The 23,923-nt window shown below is 39.9% G+C and overlaps 1 protein-coding gene across 5 annotated transcripts in view; it reads right to left on the bottom strand.

Annotated features, from left to right (window-relative positions):
• TTC39B (tetratricopeptide repeat domain 39B) overlaps window positions 1–23,923 on the bottom strand; it is a 141,593-nt gene that overhangs the window by 41,551 nt on the left and 76,119 nt on the right. For 4 of the 5 annotated variants that reach the window (XM_054501572.2, XM_063649500.1, XM_063649499.1 and 1 more), the window contains 4 exons: window positions 20,826–20,921; window positions 8,706–8,816; window positions 5,997–6,128; window positions 4,831–4,907 (listed from right to left, as the gene is read on the bottom strand). In XM_054501572.2, the coding sequence (XP_054357547.1) occupies window positions 4,831–4,907; window positions 5,997–6,128; window positions 8,706–8,816; window positions 20,826–20,921 (416 nt within the window). The remainder of the gene's footprint in view (window positions 1–4,830; window positions 4,908–5,996; window positions 6,129–8,705; window positions 8,817–20,825; window positions 20,922–23,923) is intronic. The other variant, XM_054501573.2, reaches the window with a different exon arrangement.

The raw sequence follows: 23,923 nt of genomic DNA, 5'->3' as shown, positions 1-23,923 counted from the left end.
AGATTACTGCCCATGATCCACGTCACTGCTTTTTGGTAAAAGCTCAGAAAGCAGAAAGCATTTTTATGTGGAGTGTGACTGAAAATAGGGTATTTCTTATTATTGGGATTAGTGCTAAATAGACTTAGATGACAACAAGTACTTTCTTGCGCTTATACACATAGATGCCACCCCCACCCTACACACACATACAACCCACTGGTTCTCACAAATTGGTTCAAGTTCCTGCCATGCTCATATTCCAAATGTTTAATTTACAAAGAAGCACCTCTGCAGCTAAGGTCTTCAACAGTACACAGAAAGATGGAGCCAAAGCCATTAACAGACCAAACTTGAGGAGTTACAGCCTGCACATCCACAGTCAGGGTCTCAGTCCTTCAGAACACCTCTCCTCAAAGTGTGCCTAGTGATTTTCTAGCTGTGTTCAGTGGGATACCAACTGGTAACTTATTTTTACCCAGTCACCTGAATATCCTCTTCCTAGGTAATTCTGTAACAGAGTGAGAACCAGGAATTACGAGCTATGAAAGTCTGCTCAGGAATACAGATTGCTGGCTTGGGGTACATGCAGAGGGGATGAAGTCTCTGGTGGTGATGGCAGCGGTGGGTTGGGGGCGGAGGGGAGTGTGCCGGTAACAGGAGCAAGGAAAGCCAAGAGCACCTTCAGGAAAAGCCAGTCAAGGGAGGAGACATCAATGAGGCTGCAAGGGTTAAGTCAAGGCTCAATTATAAATGGCCTTGAATGTTAGAGTCTGCACTTGATTCAGGAGGCAACAGTGAGTCAGTCCCCGCAGAGATCTGAGCAGACAGGTGGGCAGATCAGGGTTAAGTGAAAGATGAACAAATTTAAGAGCAGCATGGGGATGTGACAACAAGGCAGACAGAAAAGGCATGAGAGTTTGAACTTTGTATTCTGCAAATAAGTATCTGTCATATTAAATCCCTTTCACATCCTAGGTATTCACTGCATTTAAATATCTGCTTGTAATGGGAATTTGAAACCCATTTGGGGCAATCCGCCAGCCACAAGAGAAAAGAACTAGTATGTTCCACATTAAACCCATGAAAAGTTTAATGAAATGTACTCACTCCTGTAGACAACCAGACACTCAAGGATGTAAATGAAAATTACCAAGAGGAAAAACAAATCACACACTAAAGCTACAATGTTTTGACATGCTCCCTTGAACACAAAGTCTGTTTGGGTTGCAGTTGACAGCCAAACTCACTAAGAATAAAATACAGCTTAATTTATAAAAGTCTTATTCTTTCACTGTGGTTGATTTACATTGCATAGTTCTTTAGTTCTCAAAATTAGCCATTAGGCACTTATGAGTAGGTAACTACCAGAATATCTCTTAATTATAAATTCCTTAGTCCACAGGAGTAAATAACTTCATGATGCACTGAAATAATGTTAGCTAAGCACTGCTTTTAGATATGAAAGTCTAAATAAACCTGTATTTCATAATAGGCTATAGTCACAAGTTTATTAGTTTATTTTTTTATTTATGTAGAGACAGGGTCTTGCTCTGTCACCCAGGGTGGAGTACAGGGGCATGATCTGCACTCACTGCAACCTCTGTGATGTGCTTAGGCTTTGTGTCCTCACCCAAATCTCATCTTGAATTGTAATCCCCATAATCCCCTTGTATCAAGGGTGGGACCTGGTGGGAGATATTTGGATCATGGGGGTGGTTTCTCCCATGCTGTTCTCATGACAGTGAGTGAGTTCTCACGAGATCTGATGGTTTTATAAGTGTTTGACAAGTTCCTCCTACATGCACTTCTCCTTCCTGCCACCTTGTGAAGAAGGTACCTTGCTTCCTCTTTGCCTTCTGCCATGATTTTAAGTTTCCTGAGGTCTCCCCAGCTATGCAGAACTATGAGTCAATTAAACCTCTTTCCTTTATAAATTACTCAGTCCTGGGCAGTTCTTTAGGGTAGTATGAAAATGGACTAATACACTCTACCTCCTGGGCTCAAGGGATCCTCCCACCTTAGCCTCCCGAGTAGCTGGGATTACAGGCACAAGCCACCAGGCCCAGCCTACTTTTTATAATTAGTAAAAAGTAATTTTCTACCTTATTCCAGATTTCCTAAACTGCCATTGTTCAAAGACATTACAAAAACATAACAACACAGTATCATCTGTTTTCAAGATGACTAACACAGAAATAATTCATTATTTCCTTCATCCATATATGACACATTTCATGTCCTTCTCTACTTGCCTACAGGAGAAAGTGTGGGTTACAATGGAAGAGTTGTGGCTTAGGGAAAGGCAGATGATCAGTTAACCCTACTCTGCTAGGTGGGGAATCCTGGCCATTTGTTGATAACTCTGATCAAGTTCCAAGTCTACAAAGAGGAGGTTAGATTGGTTAATGTTAAGAAAAGCAACAAGGACAGAATATGGCACATACAGGATGCTTTTTAAAAAGGGAGGATTATCGGCCGGGTGCAGTGGCTCACACCTGTAATCTCAGTACTTTGGGAGGCTGAAGCGGGCAGATCACGAGGTCAGGAGATTGAGACCATCCTGGCTAACATGGTGAAACCCCGTCTCTACTAAAAATACAAAAAATTAGCCGGGCGTGGTGGCAGGTGCCTGTAATCCCAGCTACTCGGGAGGCTGAGGCAGAAGAATGGTGTGAACCCGGGAGGCGGAGCTTGCAGTGAGCCGAGATCATGCCACTGCACTCCAGCCTGGGCAACAGAGTAAGACTTGGTCTCAAAAAAAAAAAAAAAAAAAAAAAAAAAAGGAGCATTATCATCTTATTTTTCAAATTATTATTATTATTTTTGAGACAGAGTATCACTCTGTCACCCAGTCAAGAGTGCAGTGGCACGATCTCGGCTCACTGCAACCTCCACCTCCTGGGTTCAAGCTCCCGCCTCAGCCTCCTGAGTAGCTGGGACTACAGGTGTGCGCCACCATGCCTGGCTAATTTTTATATTTTTAGTAGAGACAGGGTTTCACCATGTTGGCCAGGCTCGTCTGGAACTCCTGACCTCGTGATCCACCCGCCTCGGCCTCCCAAAGTGCTGGGATTACAGGTGTGAGCCACCACACCCGGCCAAATTATTATTATTATTTATACTCATACAAAAAATACCATGTCATTCATGCCAAAACGCAGCTAAAAAAAAATCTCAAATATCAGCCTTCATACGAAATGGAAAAAAGGGAGGCAGAGGTCAATGGGCCACTAGAGGGAAGCCAGAGAGAGGGTAACAGAAAGGAGAATACAACAAGAGTTCAATTTCTTTTGGGCCTATTTGATTTCTCATTAACCCACTTTAGTGAACTTTAGGTCTAACGGGACTAATTTACATAAGCAGCCCAAAGATGGAAAATATGCAGACATATTCTATCCGAAGTCAAGGGGATAAATACATTCTTATAAATAGTTGGAGGTCAGTTTCTGGAGAAAAAGATGATGGGTTTCAGCTGCCTAGAGTGACCAATGAAATGCCATTCTGTTTGACCATGGTTTTGGGGTCAACATCATGCCCCTTTGAAATAAGTCCCAAAGATGTGAAATGTCTCATAATTCCTCTCCTATAATCAATACTCTAGCTTCACATCATGCAAATGTTCCCAAGTTCTCCAACGTCCATAACAAGCTGATAATACTCATCTAACAAAATAAACAAAACTTCCTAATAAAACACACTCAAAAATATGTCTGACATATACTTGACCATTAGAAATTACTCTGACAGCAATATCCAGAATAGCTCTTGCTCTAATCAGCCAAAGCTACTTCTAGTAGCTTTGTATTTTGTGTTTTCTAGTATGGCATATTCTAGTATTTTGTGTTACCTCTTCACAGAACATGTTTGACAATGGCAATACAGGCACAGATTCTCCTGGGATGGCAAAAGCTTTATTCTACAATAGTGACATTTGAAGGACATTTTTTTTTCCTTCTACAGGAATATTTAGATGCTCCTTTCTTGTAAACTATTGTGGACTAGAGTGTAACACTGAAAAGACAGAACTGATCATGAACCTTCTGCCCTAGTCCCAGGGAGCACATCAAGCAATTGACAGCAACAGGGGTCATTTCCTCCCAGCCATTCCTGGATTCTTGAATATTCCCAAATGTCCACAAACCGAGCATCTTCCATACTGTGAAACATTATCATTTTTAAAAGATATCAAAATTACTTTCGCTTTGAAAAAAATTTTTAATAGCTTGTGGAAAACTGAAACTCTCAAAGATGAATGGTAAGAATATAAACTGACCTATATGTAGAAAAAAACTGGGAATACCTATAAATATTGTAAGTTTTCAAACTGTCAGTCCTGGTTCTTCCACTTTTAGGAATCTATCTTATGAAATAACTTTTTAAAATGCATGAATCCATATGTATAAGGATTCTAGGACACTATTATTTATATCAATGAAAAAATAAAAGCCATAGAGAAAAGCCAAGTAAAGTGCAGTATAGCAATCCTATGGAATACCACACAGCTGTTAAACACTCACATGTAACAACCTGGGGAAGTGTCAATGCCAAATTCACATTGTAGGACAACACCTATTATGTGATTCTATGCTTGCCAAAAAAAAAAAAAAAAAATGAACAATCCATGAGCAACAACAAAAACCTTATGTGTACCTTATTTATGTATTTGAGTATGTACACAGAAAAGGCTTCAAAATGAACTATTAACAATGGTTACTTCTGGAGGGTGAGTATGATACGGAAGAGAAAAAGACATTCCATTTACTTTATATACTTCGGTATGGAATTTTATGAGATGATCATTTAACTATTAAAATCAAGGAATAAAGTGATCTTTTAAATGACTTTTACCTTCGCTCAGTTGCTCCAGGGATCCTCTAGAAAGAAGACTTGAGAAAGATTCTACAACTGTGTATTTTTTCCTGTATCTACATTGAATAAATAAAAAGGGAGATAGAAAATAGAAAAAAAAAATCAGGCTGAGCTCATTTTCATTTGACATTCATTTCAGTCACTATCACACCAAAGAGTCAAAAAGCTGAAACTCTAAACCCTGAAGTCTATAGGACACAGATCATCCTTTTCCAACACTCTACATGCAGCACTGACTAGCCATTTGTGGGAACTCAGTCTGTGTTACTGAACACCACGTGGGGAAACCCACACACACCAATGAAAACTAACCTCCAAAGTACTTTCCCTTATCCCTATAACTAAAATCAGTATTTGTGGTAAAATTCTCCACAGGTTAAAAGTGAAGTTAAAGTGCAATATTTGGAAGCTCTCTTCATTTGAGGAACTTACAACACAATTACATCAGGATGTAATTTCACCCATGTTAACCTTCTGATCATGAACCTTCTGCCCTAGTCCTATGGGGGCACATCAAGCAATTGACAGCAACAGGGGTCATTTCCTCCCATCCATCTGATCAGGGTGCTGCAGCCAGCCATTCCTGGATTCTTGAATATCCCTAAATGTCCACAAACCAAGCATCTTCCATACTGTGAAACATTTATCATTTTTTAAAAGATATCAAAATAACTTTCCCCTTGAAAAAAATTTTGATAGGGTCTTCCTATACACACAAAGTAAAGCTTAAAATAAAACTAAAAATCTATCTCATTTTCACCAAACAAAAGTGTTCAAAAACAGGTCCTTCTTAAACAAATAAAACATTCCCTCATGAATTTGCATCTCCCACTTAAAACAAGAATGTTCCTTGTGTGGCTTGGTTTGGCATGCAGTACCTAACGTCATCTACGTTTAGAGATGCTTGCTGCTAATCCCACTGAAATCCCCCCCAGATCTCTGTAGCTCAGACCCCAGGCTATCAAAAAGAAAAGTGGAATATATAGATGCCAAATGGGAATCCTTCAGCTTCGAGGCTGAATTTCTTTTCTGTAACTGTGGCCAATTTCAAACACAGAGCTCTTGGTCAGGCAAATGACATTATTTTTGTCACACAGGCATAAAAGTTTGCAGTCACATCTTAAGTATTTAATGACTCATCATACTTTTGGCAGGTTTGTAAAGCATCCTTCATGGCAGAAATGCCGTTCTGGATGTCCTGTTGCTCGAAGGTCAGGACAGCCTGCAACACCACAATGGTACTGTAGCCCAAGGCATGGTACATACTCTCCTTAGCCCTGGGAAGAACACAGGGAATTCAGACATTTTAATTCAATGGAAATACTGATCATAAGAAATCCTAGTAAATGCATGTCCTGACTTGCACAGTAACCTTTATTCCTTCACCATAATCACCGAAATTATATGGGTGGTGAAAAGTAACCTCTTAAAAACTCAAATACCAAGGACTTTCCAATGTAAACCCACACAGGCGGAACAAAATGTTCCAGGTTGAAGGGGACAATATGCATTTCCCTATTTCAACAGAAGAGGGCAGCCTGCAGGCAGATTGCAAGCAAACCAACTGTTTTCTGTTGAAAAGGGGGCAGCATAGGGCCTTTGGCTCTGAAATAAGTGCTAAAATAAAGGCCGCTGGAAATGTATTTTTTGACAGAGAGATTCTGACATATTTTTTCAAAAATAAAGGCTCATATAAAATAATCCCTCTCCTCTCCAGCCAAAGGCCAACAGCAAACAAGATTTTGGAATAAGTTAGGCTGGTCACAAGAGCCATGACCAAAGTAATTGTCAGACCTTGTATCTAGTCTAATCCCATTATCTGAGGTTCCTGATTAAAGTTCTTGATATTTCAAATCATCAAGTTACAGTGAGAACTGCTTCAGGATTCTTAAGGATGTTAACTAGTCCTAATGGATGGCAGACATCCAGATTCTCGGGCTATGAGAACATCATTTATTTTCTCAAAACTTCTTAAGCTGTATTAATTATTTATAAGGTTTAAAATGGTAATGCATGGTTTTGTTTTTAAATATTAATGCGTAACAGCCTGCTGCCATGCAAAACAAATGCAAGCCACATTATTCTTTGCCTCCATGGAAATAGTATAAACATCCTTCGGTAATCTGCAGCTTGTCCTGAACATTGAGGGCACTATCTGTTCAAAAGAACCACAAGGAATCAGAGCAGCCCAAAGTTAATCACTAATTGTGGTTTCAAACCTCACATTTTTAACTGAAAGCTCTTTCAAGAAGCAAAAAAAAAAAAAAATGATTCAAGTGAGGGAAAAGTATTTTTATTTATTTAATTTTTTTTGAGACAGAGTTTTGCTCTTGCTGCCCAGGCTGAAGTTCAATGGCACAATCTCGGCTCACCACAACCTCCGCCTCCCGGGTTCAAGTGATTCTCCTGCCTCAGCCTCCCGAGTAGCTGGGATTACAGGCATGCACCACCATGCCCGGCTAATTTTTTGTATTTTTAGTAGAGACAGGGTTTCTCCCTGTTGGTCAGGCTGGTCTCGAACTCCCGACCTCAGGTCATCCATCTGCCTCGGCCTCCCAAAGTATTGGGATTACAGGCGTGAGCCATTTAAACACTGAAACATGTACAAAAGTCGGAGACTAACCTGACTGAATACAACACTAAATCATTTATTTTCATTCCATGTTATGACCAGCTGTGTGTCAGTGGCAGAGAAAGACTTGTTTGAATAAAAATCAAAGGAGATAATGGATACAAAAATACAGTTAAATGGAAGAAATAACTTCTAGTATTTAATAATAGAGAAATTATAATTAACAATAATTTATCGTTATTTGAAAATAGCTAGAAGAGAATAATTATAAATGTTCCTGAACAGATAAATGTTTGAGGTGATGGATAACCCAGCTACCCTGATTGATGACTGAACACTGTATACAGGTAAGGAATTATCACATGTACTCCAAAAATAGGTACAACTATGGCTCATGAATAAAAGCATTTAAAAACCCAAAGAAGACAGGCAAGTAGGCTGAGAAAAGAGACAGAAGGAGAGACCGAGAGAGGGAAAGACAAGCAGACAAAAGGAGGTAGAGACAGGAGACAAAGAAGTCTGAGGGACAGAGGAGGACAGAAGGAAAAAAGCAGGGGACACGCAAGATGGAGATTGTGAGGCAAATATTGAAGACAACACTGGAAAATTTCCTTAGACTACAGGGCTTCACCATCGATTTCATCATTTGTTCTTAACCTGTGAAACGATAGCTGACCCATCTTGATTACAGCTACTCTAAATCTTAACAGAATTACCATAGCAGCTCCTCAGCAGGTCAATCAATCTCTAAGATTCAAATGACCAGAGTCCAGTCACCCTGGTAACCACTCAAAGTAAGGAACGAGATTGCCGACTTTTATGCCCAAGTAATCTTGGAAATTATTATATGAGGTCTAAGCTTCATCTAAGCAAGTGTTTGAGGGCACAATGTAAGATTATTCTTGTCAAGATAAAGGCCAAGTAAGCAGGCAAGTACAGGTTTTATTGCCACACCTGAAAACTTAACAGGTACTATTAACTGAAATTAAATTGCTTGTTTGTCAAACAAATAGAGAACCCCAATAATAGTCTTCTTATCTTAAATTTCTTTATAGCACTGAGATCGGCATATTCTGGTTCTTCCCCTCCCCATTTCAAAGGAAAATTTTCTCAATAACATTTAAAAGGAACAAACATAAAAACATTTCACTGAAGAAAGCAAAATTGAAGCCTTATAAAACTACTTATAAGATGACAATATCTGAACAAGAGAGATTAAAATATGCGAAACAATCAGAAACATCTGAAAGATATTTTATCTAAAAGACACAAAGTAAATTACCAGGGGCGAAGCAATTCTAAGGCATCTGTAAATTTGTTGCTTAGAAATAAGTTCAATGCCACAGCACATTCTTCGAGGCCACTTTTGAGATCCACCTTGGTTGATGATGAACTAAAGATCAAGAAAAAAGCACAGAGAATTTCTATAGCTTTACGATCAGCAAGTTGTCCCCAGGGAGAGAGAGTGTGTGTGTGTGTGTGTGTGTGTGTGTGTGTGTGTGTGTGTGTGTGTGTGTGTGTGTGTGTGTGTGTGTGTGTGTGTGTGTGTGTGTGGATTCTGGAGACAGGACAGGCTGGAATTCTAACTTTGCTACTTACTGTCTATAAGATCCCTGAGTCTCAACTTTCTGATCTGTAAAATGGGAAGACCAACACCTACTTCATGGGGCTGCTGTGAGGATGAGGTAAAGTGACAAATGCTGCTCATAGCAGGTGCTAAATAGATGATAGTTCCCTTCCCCACTGTTTCAAAGACCATACATGTAGGAATTCCACACTTTTGTACATGGAGGAGGGGCAGATTTCTGGTTATACATGGGAAAAAAATGTGCTTCATTGGAAAACCATGCACTGTTGAGACTCTAGAGGAGACCTCTACAGGTAATTAGATTCTGATTCTCGGGGAAATTACAACTCTGTAAATTGTAGATAACTAATAGCAGCGCAAAATAACTGTTGTCTATAGGCATGTTAATTTTGTCCTGGCCAGTAGAGGTTCAACTAACTTCCCTCCCCCACCGTGGAATAAGTTAGTTTTCCTGAATTTGCATATTAATTTCAACAGTACTTTACTTCACAGAAATTTGTTCTGTTTTGATTTCTCCTTTGAACCTATTATAACATCTGCCAAATGTCCCCATCTATAATTAATAATTAATCGGTGATTAAATAAAATCCTTAACATGTTCATTTTTGTATCTATATGAGTCATGATTTTATCCTTTTTTGAAAATTATATATTAATCACTTATGATTGACAGAAATTTTGTTCTTTAAAGTCATCTCTAAAATGTTTTGTGTAACAACTTGTAAAAGGGAAATATTTCAGTAAGTAAATGAGCAGTAGGATGATTTGGCAAACAAAAATGCTGATAAGAAATAAACCAGCAGGTATGTTTGGCTCATGCCCAGCACTTTAGGAGACTGAGGCAGGAGGAATGCTTGAGACCGGGAGTTCAAGACCAGCCTGGGCAACAGAGTGAGCACTCGTCTCTATAAAAAAGTTTTTTTAAATAGCCAGGCATGTGGTGTGTGCCTGTAATCCCAGCTACAGGCATTGCAGCGGGAGGACGCTTGAGCTCAGGAGTTTGTGGCTGTAGTGAGCCATGATCACGCCACTGTACTCCAGCCTGAGCAATAGAGACTTTGTCTCAAAAAAATAAAATGAGGCTAGGCGTGGTGGCTGATTACAGGCTCAAAGTGCCCGTAATCCCAGCACTTTGGGAGGCCAAGGCAGGTGAATCACTTGAGGTCAGGAGTTAGAGACCACCCTGACCAACATGGTGAAACCCCGTCTCTACTAAAAATACAAAACTAGCTGAGTGTGGTGGCACATGCCTGTAATCCCAGCTACTCGGGAGGCTGAGGCAGGAGAATCACTTGAACCCAGAAGGCGGAAGTTGCAATGAGCCGAGATTGCACCATGGTACTCCAGCCTGGGCGACAAGAGTGAAACTCCATCTCAAAAAAAATAAATAAATGAGACAGGCATGGTGGTTCATGCCTCTAATCCCAGCACTTTGGGAGGACGAGGCAGGTGGCTCATTCGAGGTCAGGAGTTTGAGACCAGCCTGGCCAACATGGTGAAACCCCGTCTCTACTAAAAATACAAAAATTAGCTAGGTTGGGTGTGGTGGTGCACTCTTTATAATCCCAGCTACTCAGGAGGCTGAGGCAGGAGAATTGCTTGAACCTGGAAGGCAGAGGTTGCAGTGAGCCAAGACCATGCCACTGCACTCCAGCCTGGGCAACAGAACGAGACGCTGTCTCAAAAACTAAATAAATAAATAAATAAATAAAATGAAATAAAAATAAATAAACTTGATAAGTATTTGAAGTTGAGTTTCCATCCCACCAACCTCTTCAATTTCATTCTTTAAAACATGAAAGCAAAGTGCCCCTTCAGTGACTCTTCTAGCAGGAATAGGTTCTGAAGGCAAGGCCAGAACCCTTCTCTCCTCGCAGGTCTTCTCACGGCTCCTTCTTATTATTCAGATCTAAGCTAATGCACAGCAGCCTGGCTGACCCCATCCCATCCTGTCTCACTGTTTTTTCTCCCACCATTATTACCACCCAAAAGTATCCTGTGCATGTAGCATTTGTAGACATGCTTGTCTGTCTTTCCTCTCTAGGACATAAATGCAAGGAGGTTGTTTTAGTCATTCCTGTGCACCAGTGCCTTTGACAATACCTAGAACATATTACGTGCTCAAAAAATATGTTGAGTGGTGAATGGGTGGATGGACGGGTACAACGGCTCTGAGTAGAAACAGAGACTTCTTCATGCCTAGAGTTTGAGACACCTCCTGTAGGATGGAGTAGAACCAAGGCAAGCTCTCGATGGAGGGCTAAGAATCGCTTTGCCCTTAAATTTCCAGCGAATGAAGAGACGAAGTAAGAATGCTAGGAGTTCACAAACCTCTCACGGCAAGATTTTTCACAAGAAAGTTGCCTGATACCTCCTGTAACAGTCCATCATGAAATTTTGTCAGTGTTACATTCTGAACATCTCTTGAATTTATCCTGTCTCATCTCTACTGTCCAGTCCAGGTTGGTCACCATGTGTTGCCTGGGGTCTATAGACCCATTTCTTTCCCCATTGCCTACCTCTGCCCTTCATCAAATCTTTACCTAAAGCCCTTTCAACTAATATTTATGGTAAATATGTGCCAGGTACTCTTCTATGTGCTGGCAATACAGCAATGAACAAGACACACAGGATCCCAGGCTCTCAAAGAGCTTTCATTCTACTGGAGAAGGGAAGGCAGATTTGCACAAGCAGACCAAGAACTGACCAGGGTCATCCCTGATTGGGATAAGTGGTCTGGAAGAGAACCTAGTTTTGGTGGGACGCAGGGGTAAGGAGAAGGCCCAACATTAATGAGGATGGTCAGGAAAAGCTCTCCAAAAAGGTGACATCCAATTGCTGTATAATGGAGCCAGCGAAGGGAATATCTAGGTTGAGGGCAGAGGGGGGATTCTAAACTGGGAATGTGATGAGCAAGGCAGAGAATGAGAGAAAATGAGGACAGAAAACAGGCAAAAGCCAGAAACCATAGCGGCAGAGAGGATGTATTTTATTCTTTGAACAAAAGAAAATACATCAGCTCTGAAATCCTCACTCTTTTTCTCAACATCCCTTCCGTTCAAATATTAGGTGTTCCCATTTTACCTCCTGCCAATTCTCGCTAAGGCTACACCTCATCCTTCATTACCAGGAAACAGACTGTGAACAGATACTAGTCCTCTTGCCAAACATCCACCTCTGCATCTCAGCTGGCCACACTGTCACCTGGGAGGATACACTATACACACCCCCCACTTAGATACACAAAGTGGGAGCTCAGCACCTCCGAGCACGTAAACTCAGCTCTTCTGAGTGGTTTACAATGATGCTCACCTGGAATTAACACCCCTCTCCAGCACATTAGGGCTACCATGGGTTGTGTAAGGAATGACCAGGAGAGCAACTTTCACCATGGCCAAGACTTCTGTCAAGTATCTCTTGGACACACGTGTTCCTCTTCATTTCCACTGCCATCACATTAATTGAGACTCTCACCACTTCAGATCTGAATTCTGAAATGCTCTCCAAGAATGCCTTCCTATTACTGCTTTGACTCCATGGTTCTCAAACTCCAGCACATATCAGACACACTGGGATACCACTCTCAGGTTACTCTTCTCTTCCTAAAACAGATGCTCATCATTCTGCCTCCTTAGATTAAGAACCTAAAGTAGCTACCCACACCTACCACGTGAACTGGAAATTGGCTCACCATACCTGTCCAACCAGACTGGAATGATGAGCAAGGCAATTTAAAAACAGTCCAGTATAGCCAGGTGCGGTGGCTCACGCCTGTAATCCCAGCACTTTGGGAGGCCGAGGTGGGTGGATCACGAGGTCAGGAGCTCCAGACCAGCCTGGCCAACATGGTGAAACCCTGTCTCTACTCAAAATACAAAAATTAGCTGGGCATGGTGGCCCACACCAGTAATCCCAACCACTGCAGAGGTTGCAGTGAGCTGAGATCATGCCACTGCATTCCAGTCTGGCAACAGAGCGAGACTCTGTCTCAAAAAAAAAAAAAAAAAAAAAGCACTCCAGCATTTTTTGCAAGAGGCTCATCAGCATAGCATCCCCCTCAAGTACAGCATGATATAAATAATGAAAAGATTCCTGGACTGGAAATTAGAAGTCAGCCAAGCCATTCTCTAGCCTTGTGACCTTCACAATGTCCCTTAACTTCCCTGAGTCCCTAGCCTCATCTTTGAAGTGCTCTCATTTCACAATGTCTGCAGCAGAAGCAAAGGCAATGGTTATTATGAGTGTGTTTTGTGAACTTTCAAGCCCTGTGCAAGTTAACAACCATGTCTAATTCTCCAAAAACTGTGGTGCTCAGCCCACATATTCATATTCCTGCCCTGCTGGAGACATGCCCGAGTGCCTTTCATAATATATATCTTCAGTGAGGTGACGACTCCTCATGTTTCTAATTTAAAAGATATGTTCATTTAAGGCAGGATGAGTTTTTTAGTCTATTTTAAAATATACATATATAAAATGAACACATAACTTATAAAAATTTGGAACTATACTATATCATTATCACTTACATTCCAATTCTTATTTTAGTAATTACTTTATAAGCTTGGTTACAAAAAAACTTCATAGTAAATGAGCATCTGGGCTCTGGAATCAGATCCTTTTATTCATTTCCTGACTCCTTTTTGCCTCAAGAGAAGTCAAACGTTTCCCACAATATACTGGTTCCACTGAAACTGTGATCCTAGAGAACTAGGCTGCAGCCTCCCAAGGCCATTTGCTATTACTTAACTGGAGGTTTTGTCTCTTTCCTCTAGAAATCATAATTCTTACTCACTTATGTTGGACAGGGAAATAACTGGTGACTTTTTTCCCCTCTTTCTAAATTATCTGAACTCTGCTCACATTACTTTTATAATGGAAAAACTGATTTATAAAAATTTTGAAACATAAAAGTAGTATTTTAAATAAGAACAAAGGAAAAGTCTTTTCTCTACCACTTCCCAGTTCTGTAACCTTGAACAACTCACTTTACCTCTGTAAGTCTCAGCTTCCTTATCTGTAAGACAGGGATCGTTAAGTCTGCAGTTACTACTATAAAAAGTAGTTGCAAAGATGGAGGAAGCTCCTGGAATTAAAAGAATAAGCATTTATATATATTGAGGCATTACTACAATTCTCCAGAAGTGTCAACCTGCCCCAACTCCCCTGCTAAGAACCACATATGCACACATACATGGTGACCTGGCAGTTTCTCTGCACTTTGCTCATAATCTGATGACCTCCTACTATTAACATATCTGATTCATGAGATCTATTGATTAAAAGGTAAAGAAGGGATTTTATTGTTTGTGTTACAATAAATAAAACCAATATATAATAATATATTGGTCTACAAAACCAACATATAATAATCATATCCCCTCACCCTTCTCCCCTGAAGCAGGTCACAAGACCCTCATCCAAGAGGTGCCCTCCCTGTACCCTGAGGAAAAGAACATCCTTATCTCTGACACCTTGGACTTCCCTGAGTAGGGACTTCACTAGATGAATGCTCCTGGACTTTCCTCTCCCTCCTCCCCTCTTCATTCCTCCTCTGGGAAAGGAATTAATTATCTGATTGGTGAGTTGGAAAGAAACACAGGGCATAAATGGCCCAGCCCCTTTCTTACAGGGAAAGAGGGTGCAGAAAAGTCTATTCTCTCAGCGATGCAGTGAGCTAGTAGGGCAGGCTCTACTGCCCCACACCGCCCAACCATGACCCTCACAAGGGAGGCCTGCACTTCAGGGCTGAAATTCCATTCAGGGCTATGTCAAAAAGAAGCCCATTTTTCCACGCATCTAAGCTATAATACATTCTCCAACATAGTCTTTGTGAATAACGAAGCCGAGAATTTGATCTCCACAGGTCTGACTCTTGCATCAATATTTCAACTTGGGCCAAAAAGGAACCTTTTTTCCAAAGTGAGAACTAAGCACTTAGAATCTGTATGCACAAAATGATGGGCGGACAAGTTTACTCTTCAGAGACTTTTACTAATTTGTGTGGAAGTATCCAGGGTTCTTTTGCAAGCCAATCCAAATACAAGTCCCCTGCACCTGTGGACTCCAGACCTCCCTGCCCTCAAGAGCTCCACGGCAAGAAGTCTCAGGTCTATTGATTCAGCTGTGTGGAGTCCAGAATCTCAGAAGCAACTGTGGCTGGACAGCCAGACTACAGAAACTCCTGTTACCATTTCTCATTAGTTATCCAAGGGAGAGGAGGGACCCCATAAGCTCATAGTCTACAGTGGGCTGTGTTAGATGGCGAGACTTCCAAGAAAGTCATTAACCTCTCCAAATCTTTGTTTCCTCAGCTATGAAAAGGATATGAGGATATGACAATATCCACCCAACAGGTATTATTAACATTGCCGTTATGAGCATCAGAAAAGATAAAAATGCAGATGTAAAAGGTAAAAATGCAAATACATAATGCAATAAAAGGAATGATGTAAATATTACCATCTAAGAAAGAATAATAGGGTGCTCATCTTCAGACTCAAATGGGGAAGCAGAGTTTTTTTTTCTTTTCATTTCCAAATAATTTCAGGCTTCCAAAAAGTTGGAAAAATAGGACAGAGTTTGTATAACCAGTTCCCCTAGATAACATCTTACATAACACTTTTGAAGGGTGCTGGCAATTATTTTGTAGCACAGCCCTTTGGTCTATCTGATGTTTCCTCATGATCAGATTCAGGCTACACATTTTGGGCAAGAGTCTACAGCCACATCACCCTGAACACACCCGATCTTGTCTGATTTTGGAAGCTAAGCAAGGTCGAGCCTGGTTAGTACTTGGACAAGAGACATTTTGGGCAAGAAAACCACAGCAGTGATGCCGAGTTCTCAGTGCATGATATCAGCGCTACAAGCTGCATGCACGTATCTGGTGATGACCGCATAGCTAGGGTGGTCTCTACTGTGAGGTTACTACTGTTCCCTTGGGAGTCACTAAGCATCTTCAGAGGAGGTTCTCAAGACTCTGCAGATACCCCGTTTCACAACACACATTGCGCCCTAAATTTAGTGTCCACTGAGTGTTCTTGTCTGTACCCATTACCATTGTGGTTTGTCAAACAGCAATTTTCTGTTCCCATCATTTCTTCTACATTAGTAAGAATGAGTAGGGAAGAGCTCTCCCTCCCACCACTGACATGTTTACCCAATTATTTATATACTATGAACACATTCACATTAATTGATTCTGTGGGCTATATAACTCAGTACAGTCATTATTTATTTTCTTTCTCAAATTGTACCGGATTTGGCAATTGGAAGCTCCTTTATGTTGCTCCCATGTTCTTTCAACAAGCCCTGTCCTTTTTTTCAGCAATTCTTTACTTTCTGGCACAAGATCTTCTAGGTTCATCTTGTACTTTCCCTGCCCTGGTGCTGGAATCAGCCAGGAGCCTTGGTTTCTTTTGTTAGAGAATGGCATCAGAACTGAGGCCTTGGGTGCCAGGGGTCTCTGCGTCTAGGCCATAGAAGAGCAGAGTTCTGACCCAGAGCCACCCCTGTGGTGCTGCAGTGCTTCAAGCTATGTCTACTTTAGTAGATCTGTTAATTAACAGAAAGAGTTGGGTTTTCTTCATTTTTTTAAAAAAGCACTTAGTCTACATAACCAAAACATGATATATAAATTCCTTTAAATTATTATACCTTAATGCCCCTTCTTCCTATCCTGATTTGTTAATAAGCACAATTATAATAAGCTGCTTTTCAGTATTGCATTGTTACATATGGTAATACTTTTACATTGCCCAATATGTCTCTAATAAAAATAGCTTATTTTGAAATGGCTTCTTGGCAAACACTGGCAACTACTCTGGTTAAGCAACTAAGCCAGATCATTAGGTGAAGGCTAAATGAATTTGGAAGAAGCAAGAAAGAGTAACATAAGTACAGTCAGAAGGTGGGATGTATTCCCAAAAACCTGCCTCAGCTTTCCCGAGCTCAGTCAAGGGTTTCTGTTGTCGTAGTTGTTAAACTAAGAGGGATCGTTCCAAGACGGAATGGTATAGATGTGATAATGGCATGGAAAATACACCTGGCACTCTTCTAACACAAAGGAGGTAAAAGCTAGACTTAACTCTATGTAATAACAGCTGGGCAATCTGTCCTGCATTCTTTTTTTTAATTGTGGTAAAATACACATAGCATAAAATTATCATCTTAACCATTTTAAAGCACACAGCTCAGTGGTGTTAAGTATATTCACACTGTGTTAACCACACAGGTGTGGTTCATCACTTCAATCTTTAGAACTCTTTCATCTTGCAAAACTGAAACTCTGTACTCATTAAACAACTCCCTCTATCCTACATTCTTTACTAACCAATCCAAAGGAGAGTCACCCTCTGCTCTCACAAGCCCTTGGCCAACATTTTGCCATAACCTTCATGATTGAGCCATTTGGACACCTCATCCCACTAAACCAGTCTCTGGAACTCAGTCTCCTGAGCAGCCAGAACTCCCTGTGTAATTCTGGGATTTCCCAATGCCAGCCTTGATTTGGTAACTAAAGCTACCAACGTTCTGTACCCACACTGGGCTGACATATCTAGGCTTGGTAAGCGAAGTATAAAGAAGTCTATGAAAGGTTTTCTCTCCGTTCCTTTAATTCTAAGGCCCTAGACCCCTGTTCTATTTTGATGACTTTCTCAAGTAAATCAAAAAGACATACTTTATCTTAGAGACTGTAAATTGAGTAACCTTGTGTTCAGCCCATTTCCTATGGAAAAATACATATTTGATGAGCCAACAACAGGTCTCCCACCTCTAATGAAGAGATGTGGTAAGAGGAGAAAGTAAAGTGATGACAAAGCTCTGGCCAGGGTGCACAGTCTTTCCTCATTTTTCCAGTGGCCTTAACACAGTTGTTTCAACAACTAGTTTGTAAACAGATTTGAAGTGATGAACACAAAACTGTCAAATGTCTTAAAGTTTGTCACTGGTGCCCTTTAAGGACAATGGCAAGAAATTCTAATTCCAAGAATTTGAGAGTGACAAGGCATTTTAGCTGATCATGTACTTCTCTGGATATGAGGATCCTTTTGTGGGAAGAGTCTCTCTTGGGTCTTTCAAGGTTGGAGGGAGAATCGAAAGAAACCATGGTTGTCAAAACACTCTGTAAGACTAAACAAGTGAAAAGGATTATAAGCAAGGAGGCAAATGAGTTTCTTAAAGGTGCACCAGCCCAGAAATGAGAAGGTGGAGCATCAAGATGTAATTCCACCACTGCCTGGCTATGGCACTTGGCTATGTCACTTGACATCCAGGGTGTCTCACTTGTTAAATGGTGACCCAAACTCTCTCCTTGGCTGCCTCACAACTTTGTGTTAAGAAGCAAATAGTTACTTGTGGAATGAGGAGTACCAGGAGGAGTAACATATGAGGTATGGCACTATCATTTTCTGTTCAGACTAACTCCATAAGAGCCACTCTTCTTGTCCACACCCAAGCTTCCTCCACTTTGCAAGTGTCATTTTAGGCTGCTTCACATTATGTTTATTCTTTGACACATGCATTAGAAGACCTATTAATTAAAAGGCAGAGTGAGAATGTCTATTGTTTAGTTTTTAAAAAGAAAAAGACTATGAAAACTGCAAATGTGAGTACAGGTTGAGCATCCCTAATCTGAAAATCCAAAATTGAAATGTGCCAAAATCCGAAACTTTTTGAGCACCCACATTACACTCAAAAAAAAAAAAAAAATGCTCACTAGAGTATTTTGGATCTTTGGATTAGGGATGCCCACCCTGTGCTATCATGAAAACACTTCTCAATTATTTCTTATATTTCACCTCCATTTCCTCTTTTATATAACTTTAACTTCTTCCTCTCTTTGACTCCTTCCCAACTCAGAAATATACACAAATCTCATTCATTTCTATTTAAAGTAAAACCAGCAAGAAAGATAATTCCCTCAATCTTGCTTTCTCTCCTAACACACCCTTCTCCCACTCCTTCTATTCACAGGCAAGAGCTTCAGAAAACAACTGATGCTCACTCTCCCTACTTCCCCACCTGCCACTGACCTTTAGCCATGCTGCCTGACTCCTGCCTCAACTTCCCTAAAACCTTATGAGCTAAAGGTCTCCAATGACCTAACTATGAAATGCAAAGGATACTTTTCCACCTGTATCCATGAAGACCTCTTTGCCACACCTGGCTCTGCTGACTGCATTCCAGAACTCACCCCTCCCCCCAAGTCCCTTGCCTGTCCTGTGGCCACCAACTCATAGAGTCTTCCTCTCTCAGACATCTATGTAGCTCTTGTTTGAACTGTCATTGTCTCAGCCATGCTTCAATGTTCTGTGTTCCCAAAAGGTTCCTTCCTCCATTCTCTTCTCTTTTGTTATGGCTCTCTGGGAAATACAGGTGTGGTTCATCACTTCAACAACTACGTGCATGCCGAAGACTTCCAGTCTACAGATGCAGCTTGTTGCTGCCTGTGCGTGTCATGCCCTTATTTATTATTGCTTTCAGTAATTTTTATTTATTTTATTACAGCTTTCAAACTCAGCATTATAAATGTTGATACAGTAGTTACTTAGGAAACTATCGAATGAGTTAGAGGATAACTATGAAGGAAGAGCACTTCTTTTTGAAGAAAACACAAAATTCCATGAGCAGGGACATACACAGTAAAAAAAAGGATATGGAAAACAAATGCCTTAAGATCCTTAGAAGTTATTTTCACTTTATCTCCATTCTGTAACCTCTTCTATATATTGCGAGGGTAGAATCTTAAGACAAACTACCAAACCCATGAGTATAAAGAACACATGCGTAGCTGAAATTTCAAATGCAAAATCCAAAATGCTAAGGATCTGCTGTATAATTCTAAAAGTTTAATAAACCTCTAAGGATGGATGAAAAGTACTTTCTCATGTACTAAAACAGCTTTAACAGAGCTGCCTTAATAACTCATAAAAAAAAACCTTCACGTTCAAAGAGAGAATCTGTTAATTCTAAAATGATCTGGAAAGGAACAAAAATTAACCAAGTACGATATCACAGAAAAATATCTAATGGAAGGGGAAAATATCATGATATATTAAATTTTAAAAAGTAGATTACTGAACAGTATATTTAATATGATTCCAATTAAGAAAAAAATTTAATATCTCTATATATGAGGAGAAAAAGAATAGAAACAAAAATAACCAGGATTATAGTAATACATATTTCAGTCTCTTTGTGCTTTCTATAGCTCTGAATTTTCTACAATGAACACTTCTTAGCTCTGAATTTTCTACAATGAACACTTCTGAAAATGTATTTTTAAACCAAGATTATGTGAAAAATGTAAGAAAAATAATCATAATATAATATTTGATGAAAAAATCTATTATGGTTACAACTGTATCAAGAAGCACATGCCTAGGAAAAAGACTGGAAGGAAAAAGACTGGAAGGAAAAAGACCAAAATTCTGTGTTCAAGTGGTCATCATCATGGTTGTTTCTCCTTTCCTCCATTTTCCCCAATGTTTGGCAGTGTGATTTATTATTTTATAATAAAAATAACTGCTAAAAATATTTAAAGATAAAAACGACTTGAAAGGGAGTTGTGCCCCGAAGTTGAACTTCGTTGTGCTTTCCATGTAATAGTGCCACCTATTCACTGAGTCCCTGAGCAGCCACTGTGTCTCCTTCCCTGATTTATAAAATGGGCACTCTACTTGCCTAGGCCTCTCCTGACCTCACTGGTTTGTCAAACGCAATGCACTATGCAAATATCAGTATTACATTCCTTCAAGGGTGGGACTGTCCTCCCCTCTTCCCCCAGGAATGCCCACAACCCTTCCTGACCTGCTCACAGTAGATGCTCCGCGCTGTCTGGGCGCCTGTTGCGTATCACATGATGCAAAGTGAAGGCTGCTTGTTGCCATATCTGAGTGAGAAGATCTGTTAATTAAAAAGGCAGAGTGAGGTTTTTTATTTCTTTGTCCTGTGAGAAGAGTCTACACCAGTGCAATTACACAACACAAGGCTTCCAATTATTTTTATACATCTTACCTCCATTTCTTATCAATTTTTAAAATCAAGTAACAAAAATCTACTGTTATGTGTCAAACATTCCTGAAATACAGCCCTAATAACCTTATTTTTTCATTCTAGTACACAAAAAATAAGTTAACTGAAATTACTCCACAGGTCTCCACCCAAAGATAGGATTGTATCTTGTATATATCCTTCCAGGTTTTTTCCCAAGTAAATCTATACATATTTTAATAAAACTTTATTAAAGACATTCATTATAATGGGTTATAATATACAGTATAATGGATTATATATAGGAATTATTCTGAATCTTTTCTTCTCAATAAATCCAGAGTTGCTTTATCATAGCATCTGCAACATTCTGCTGACTGGAAGTAACGATAATTTGTTACCTGTCCCTCATTTTCAGGCATGTAGGTTACTCCCAAAGTTTTGGCATTATGAACTACTGTAATAAGCCTCTTTCCTCACTTGCCTAATTATTTCCAAAAAATACATTCCTGAAGGAAACGGTGCTTATTTTGTAAGGTACTGTATTTTTAATAAACTGTCTAATTTCCCACTAAATACACACCACAGAAAGCCGAAGTAACATAAAGAAGGTAAGGACCAATCTGCCTTGCAGAATCTTAGGCCAGTTTATTGACCCAAAGATATCTGACAGGCACACAATGGGGGCAGATCCACTCAGAGAAGGAAACTTCCAGAAAGAGTTTAAGAGTAAGACCTGCCCTGTATTACAATAGACTTGCCAATCTCCTTCCATTTCCACTCACCTTAACAGTACACATCTCACAGAGAAGAGCTAGAGTCATTAAAAAAAGAGGTAAAGTCATTAAATACGAGAAGTTTTGTGTGTGTGGTTTTTTGTTGTTGTTTTCTGTTTTTGTTTTTGTTTTTTAATTCTAAGATGTACAATGGGTGCAGTGGCTCACGCCTGTAATCTCAGCACTTTGGGAGGCCGAGGCGGGTGGATCACCTGAGGTCAGGAGTTCGAGACCAGCCTGGCCAACATGGTGAAACTCCGTCTATACTAAAAATACAAAAATTAGCCAGGTATCGTGGCTTATGCCTGTAATCCCAGCTACTCAGGAGGCTGAGGCAGGGAGAATCGCTTGAACCCAGGAGGCGGAGGTTGCAGTGAGCCAAGATCGTGCCATTGCACTCCAGCCTGGGCGACAAGAGCAAAACTCCATCTCAAAAAAAAAAAAAGTGCAGCGTCCTCAATTCAGTGGAGTTTTGTTTTTTGGTTTTTTTTCCCCCATTGGAAGTTCAGACTTCCCAATGCACTCTAATATTTTACACTAGACATTCATTTTTATCTTGGATATATCAAGTTCCCTAAATTTTTCACATCATGTAGGGGAACATTGAAGTTGTTCTTACAAGGGTGGTTAGGTGTGGGTGGTGGGAGGGAAGAGAACTCCACAGGTAAGGGAAAATGTCATTAGAAGACAAGTTATTTCCATCACAAAAACTTCTTATTATGAGAATACAGGTACCACTTCCATAAATAAGACTCTGGGCAGTGACCATCAGCTCCGTTTACAAGCAGGGAAAGAGGACGTGACCGACTGAAAAGGCTGTCTACCCATTTGGACCATTCTTGCCCATCTGTTCACTTACAGACTCATTTTCAAGGGCTAGAAACACACACTCTCCGAAACGTACTGTTAAAATATCCCCTTTTCACATTTGCCTTTAGCTTTAATAAAAGTCTCCCCAATATTGAAATTTTTACTTAGTCATAACTATCACCCTTTTCTTTAACATTTCTGATTTTGAGGGCATACTTAGAAAAATCTTCCCTCTACAAAGATTATATAACATAGTTTTACCTGTGTTTTACTTTTTAATATGTAATGTTTATTCGTTTATAATTTAAATAGATGGTACAAGATAGTGCTGTGTAATTTTTTCCCTAATCTTTTGCCATGTTTCCCAAGATTGTTTTTAAAAAAACCACCTTTTCCCCCAATGATTTGACATGCCATATATAACACACTAGATATAAACATAAATTTGGTGTGCCAGGTAAATATTATATGTTTCAAAGTGCTAAAATAATTGGGACTGGGCACAGTGGCTCACGCCTGTAATCCCAGCACTTTGGGAGGTTGAGGCAGGCAGATCACTTGAGGTCAGGAGTTTGAGACCAGCCTGGCCAACGTGGTGAAACCCCGTCTCTACTAAAAATACAAAAATTAGCCAGGCATGGTGGCGGATGCGGAGGTTGCAGTGAGCCAAGATTGCACCACTGCATTCCAGCCTGGGTGACAAGAGTGACACTCCATCTCAAAAAATAAAAATAGTAATAATGAATTGGGAGGCCATTCATCAAAGATGGTTCCTATACAAGCAAATGGAAACTCAACTCAATGTAAACAGTAAAAACAAAACTTAAGCTTAGCCAATCAAAAACCGCCAACTCACCTCTAACTAAGAACTTCCCACTTGTTCCAGTCAAGTATTTTATTTGTCTTGCTTCTTTAAATACTTCATAAGTTTCCCCCTCCCACTCCGTAGGTAGAACACTGAACTGCTTGTGTTCTAATGATATTCAATTCAGGAATCACTTATGCTCAAACAAACTAGTTAAAATATTACTGTGCCCAAATTAATCTGTTACTAAAAGCTAAAATTATTGTATCTTTACCTGGCACAACAGACTTGACTTTAGCAGAATATAATAATTATTAATAAAATGTTACATTTTATTCATCTTTTCTGAGGTATAAAAGATTAGATTTAGATTCTTCTAGTCCTTTATGTTTGTATACACATGTACATGAAGTCATAGAAATTCTATAGTATTTCTAGATTTATGTTAATATCACAATAAGCATATCATGCCACAAACTAATTTTTTTATTAAACAGGATTTTTTTAGATATAGACATAACTCA

Source organism: Pongo pygmaeus, chromosome 13, assembly GCF_028885625.2.
Source record: "Pongo pygmaeus isolate AG05252 chromosome 13, NHGRI_mPonPyg2-v2.0_pri, whole genome shotgun sequence".
NCBI classification, from domain to species: domain Eukaryota; kingdom Metazoa; phylum Chordata; class Mammalia; order Primates; family Hominidae; genus Pongo; species Pongo pygmaeus.
The sequence above is the reverse complement of the archived record's forward strand: the minus strand, read 5'-3'. Positions and strand labels throughout refer to the sequence as shown.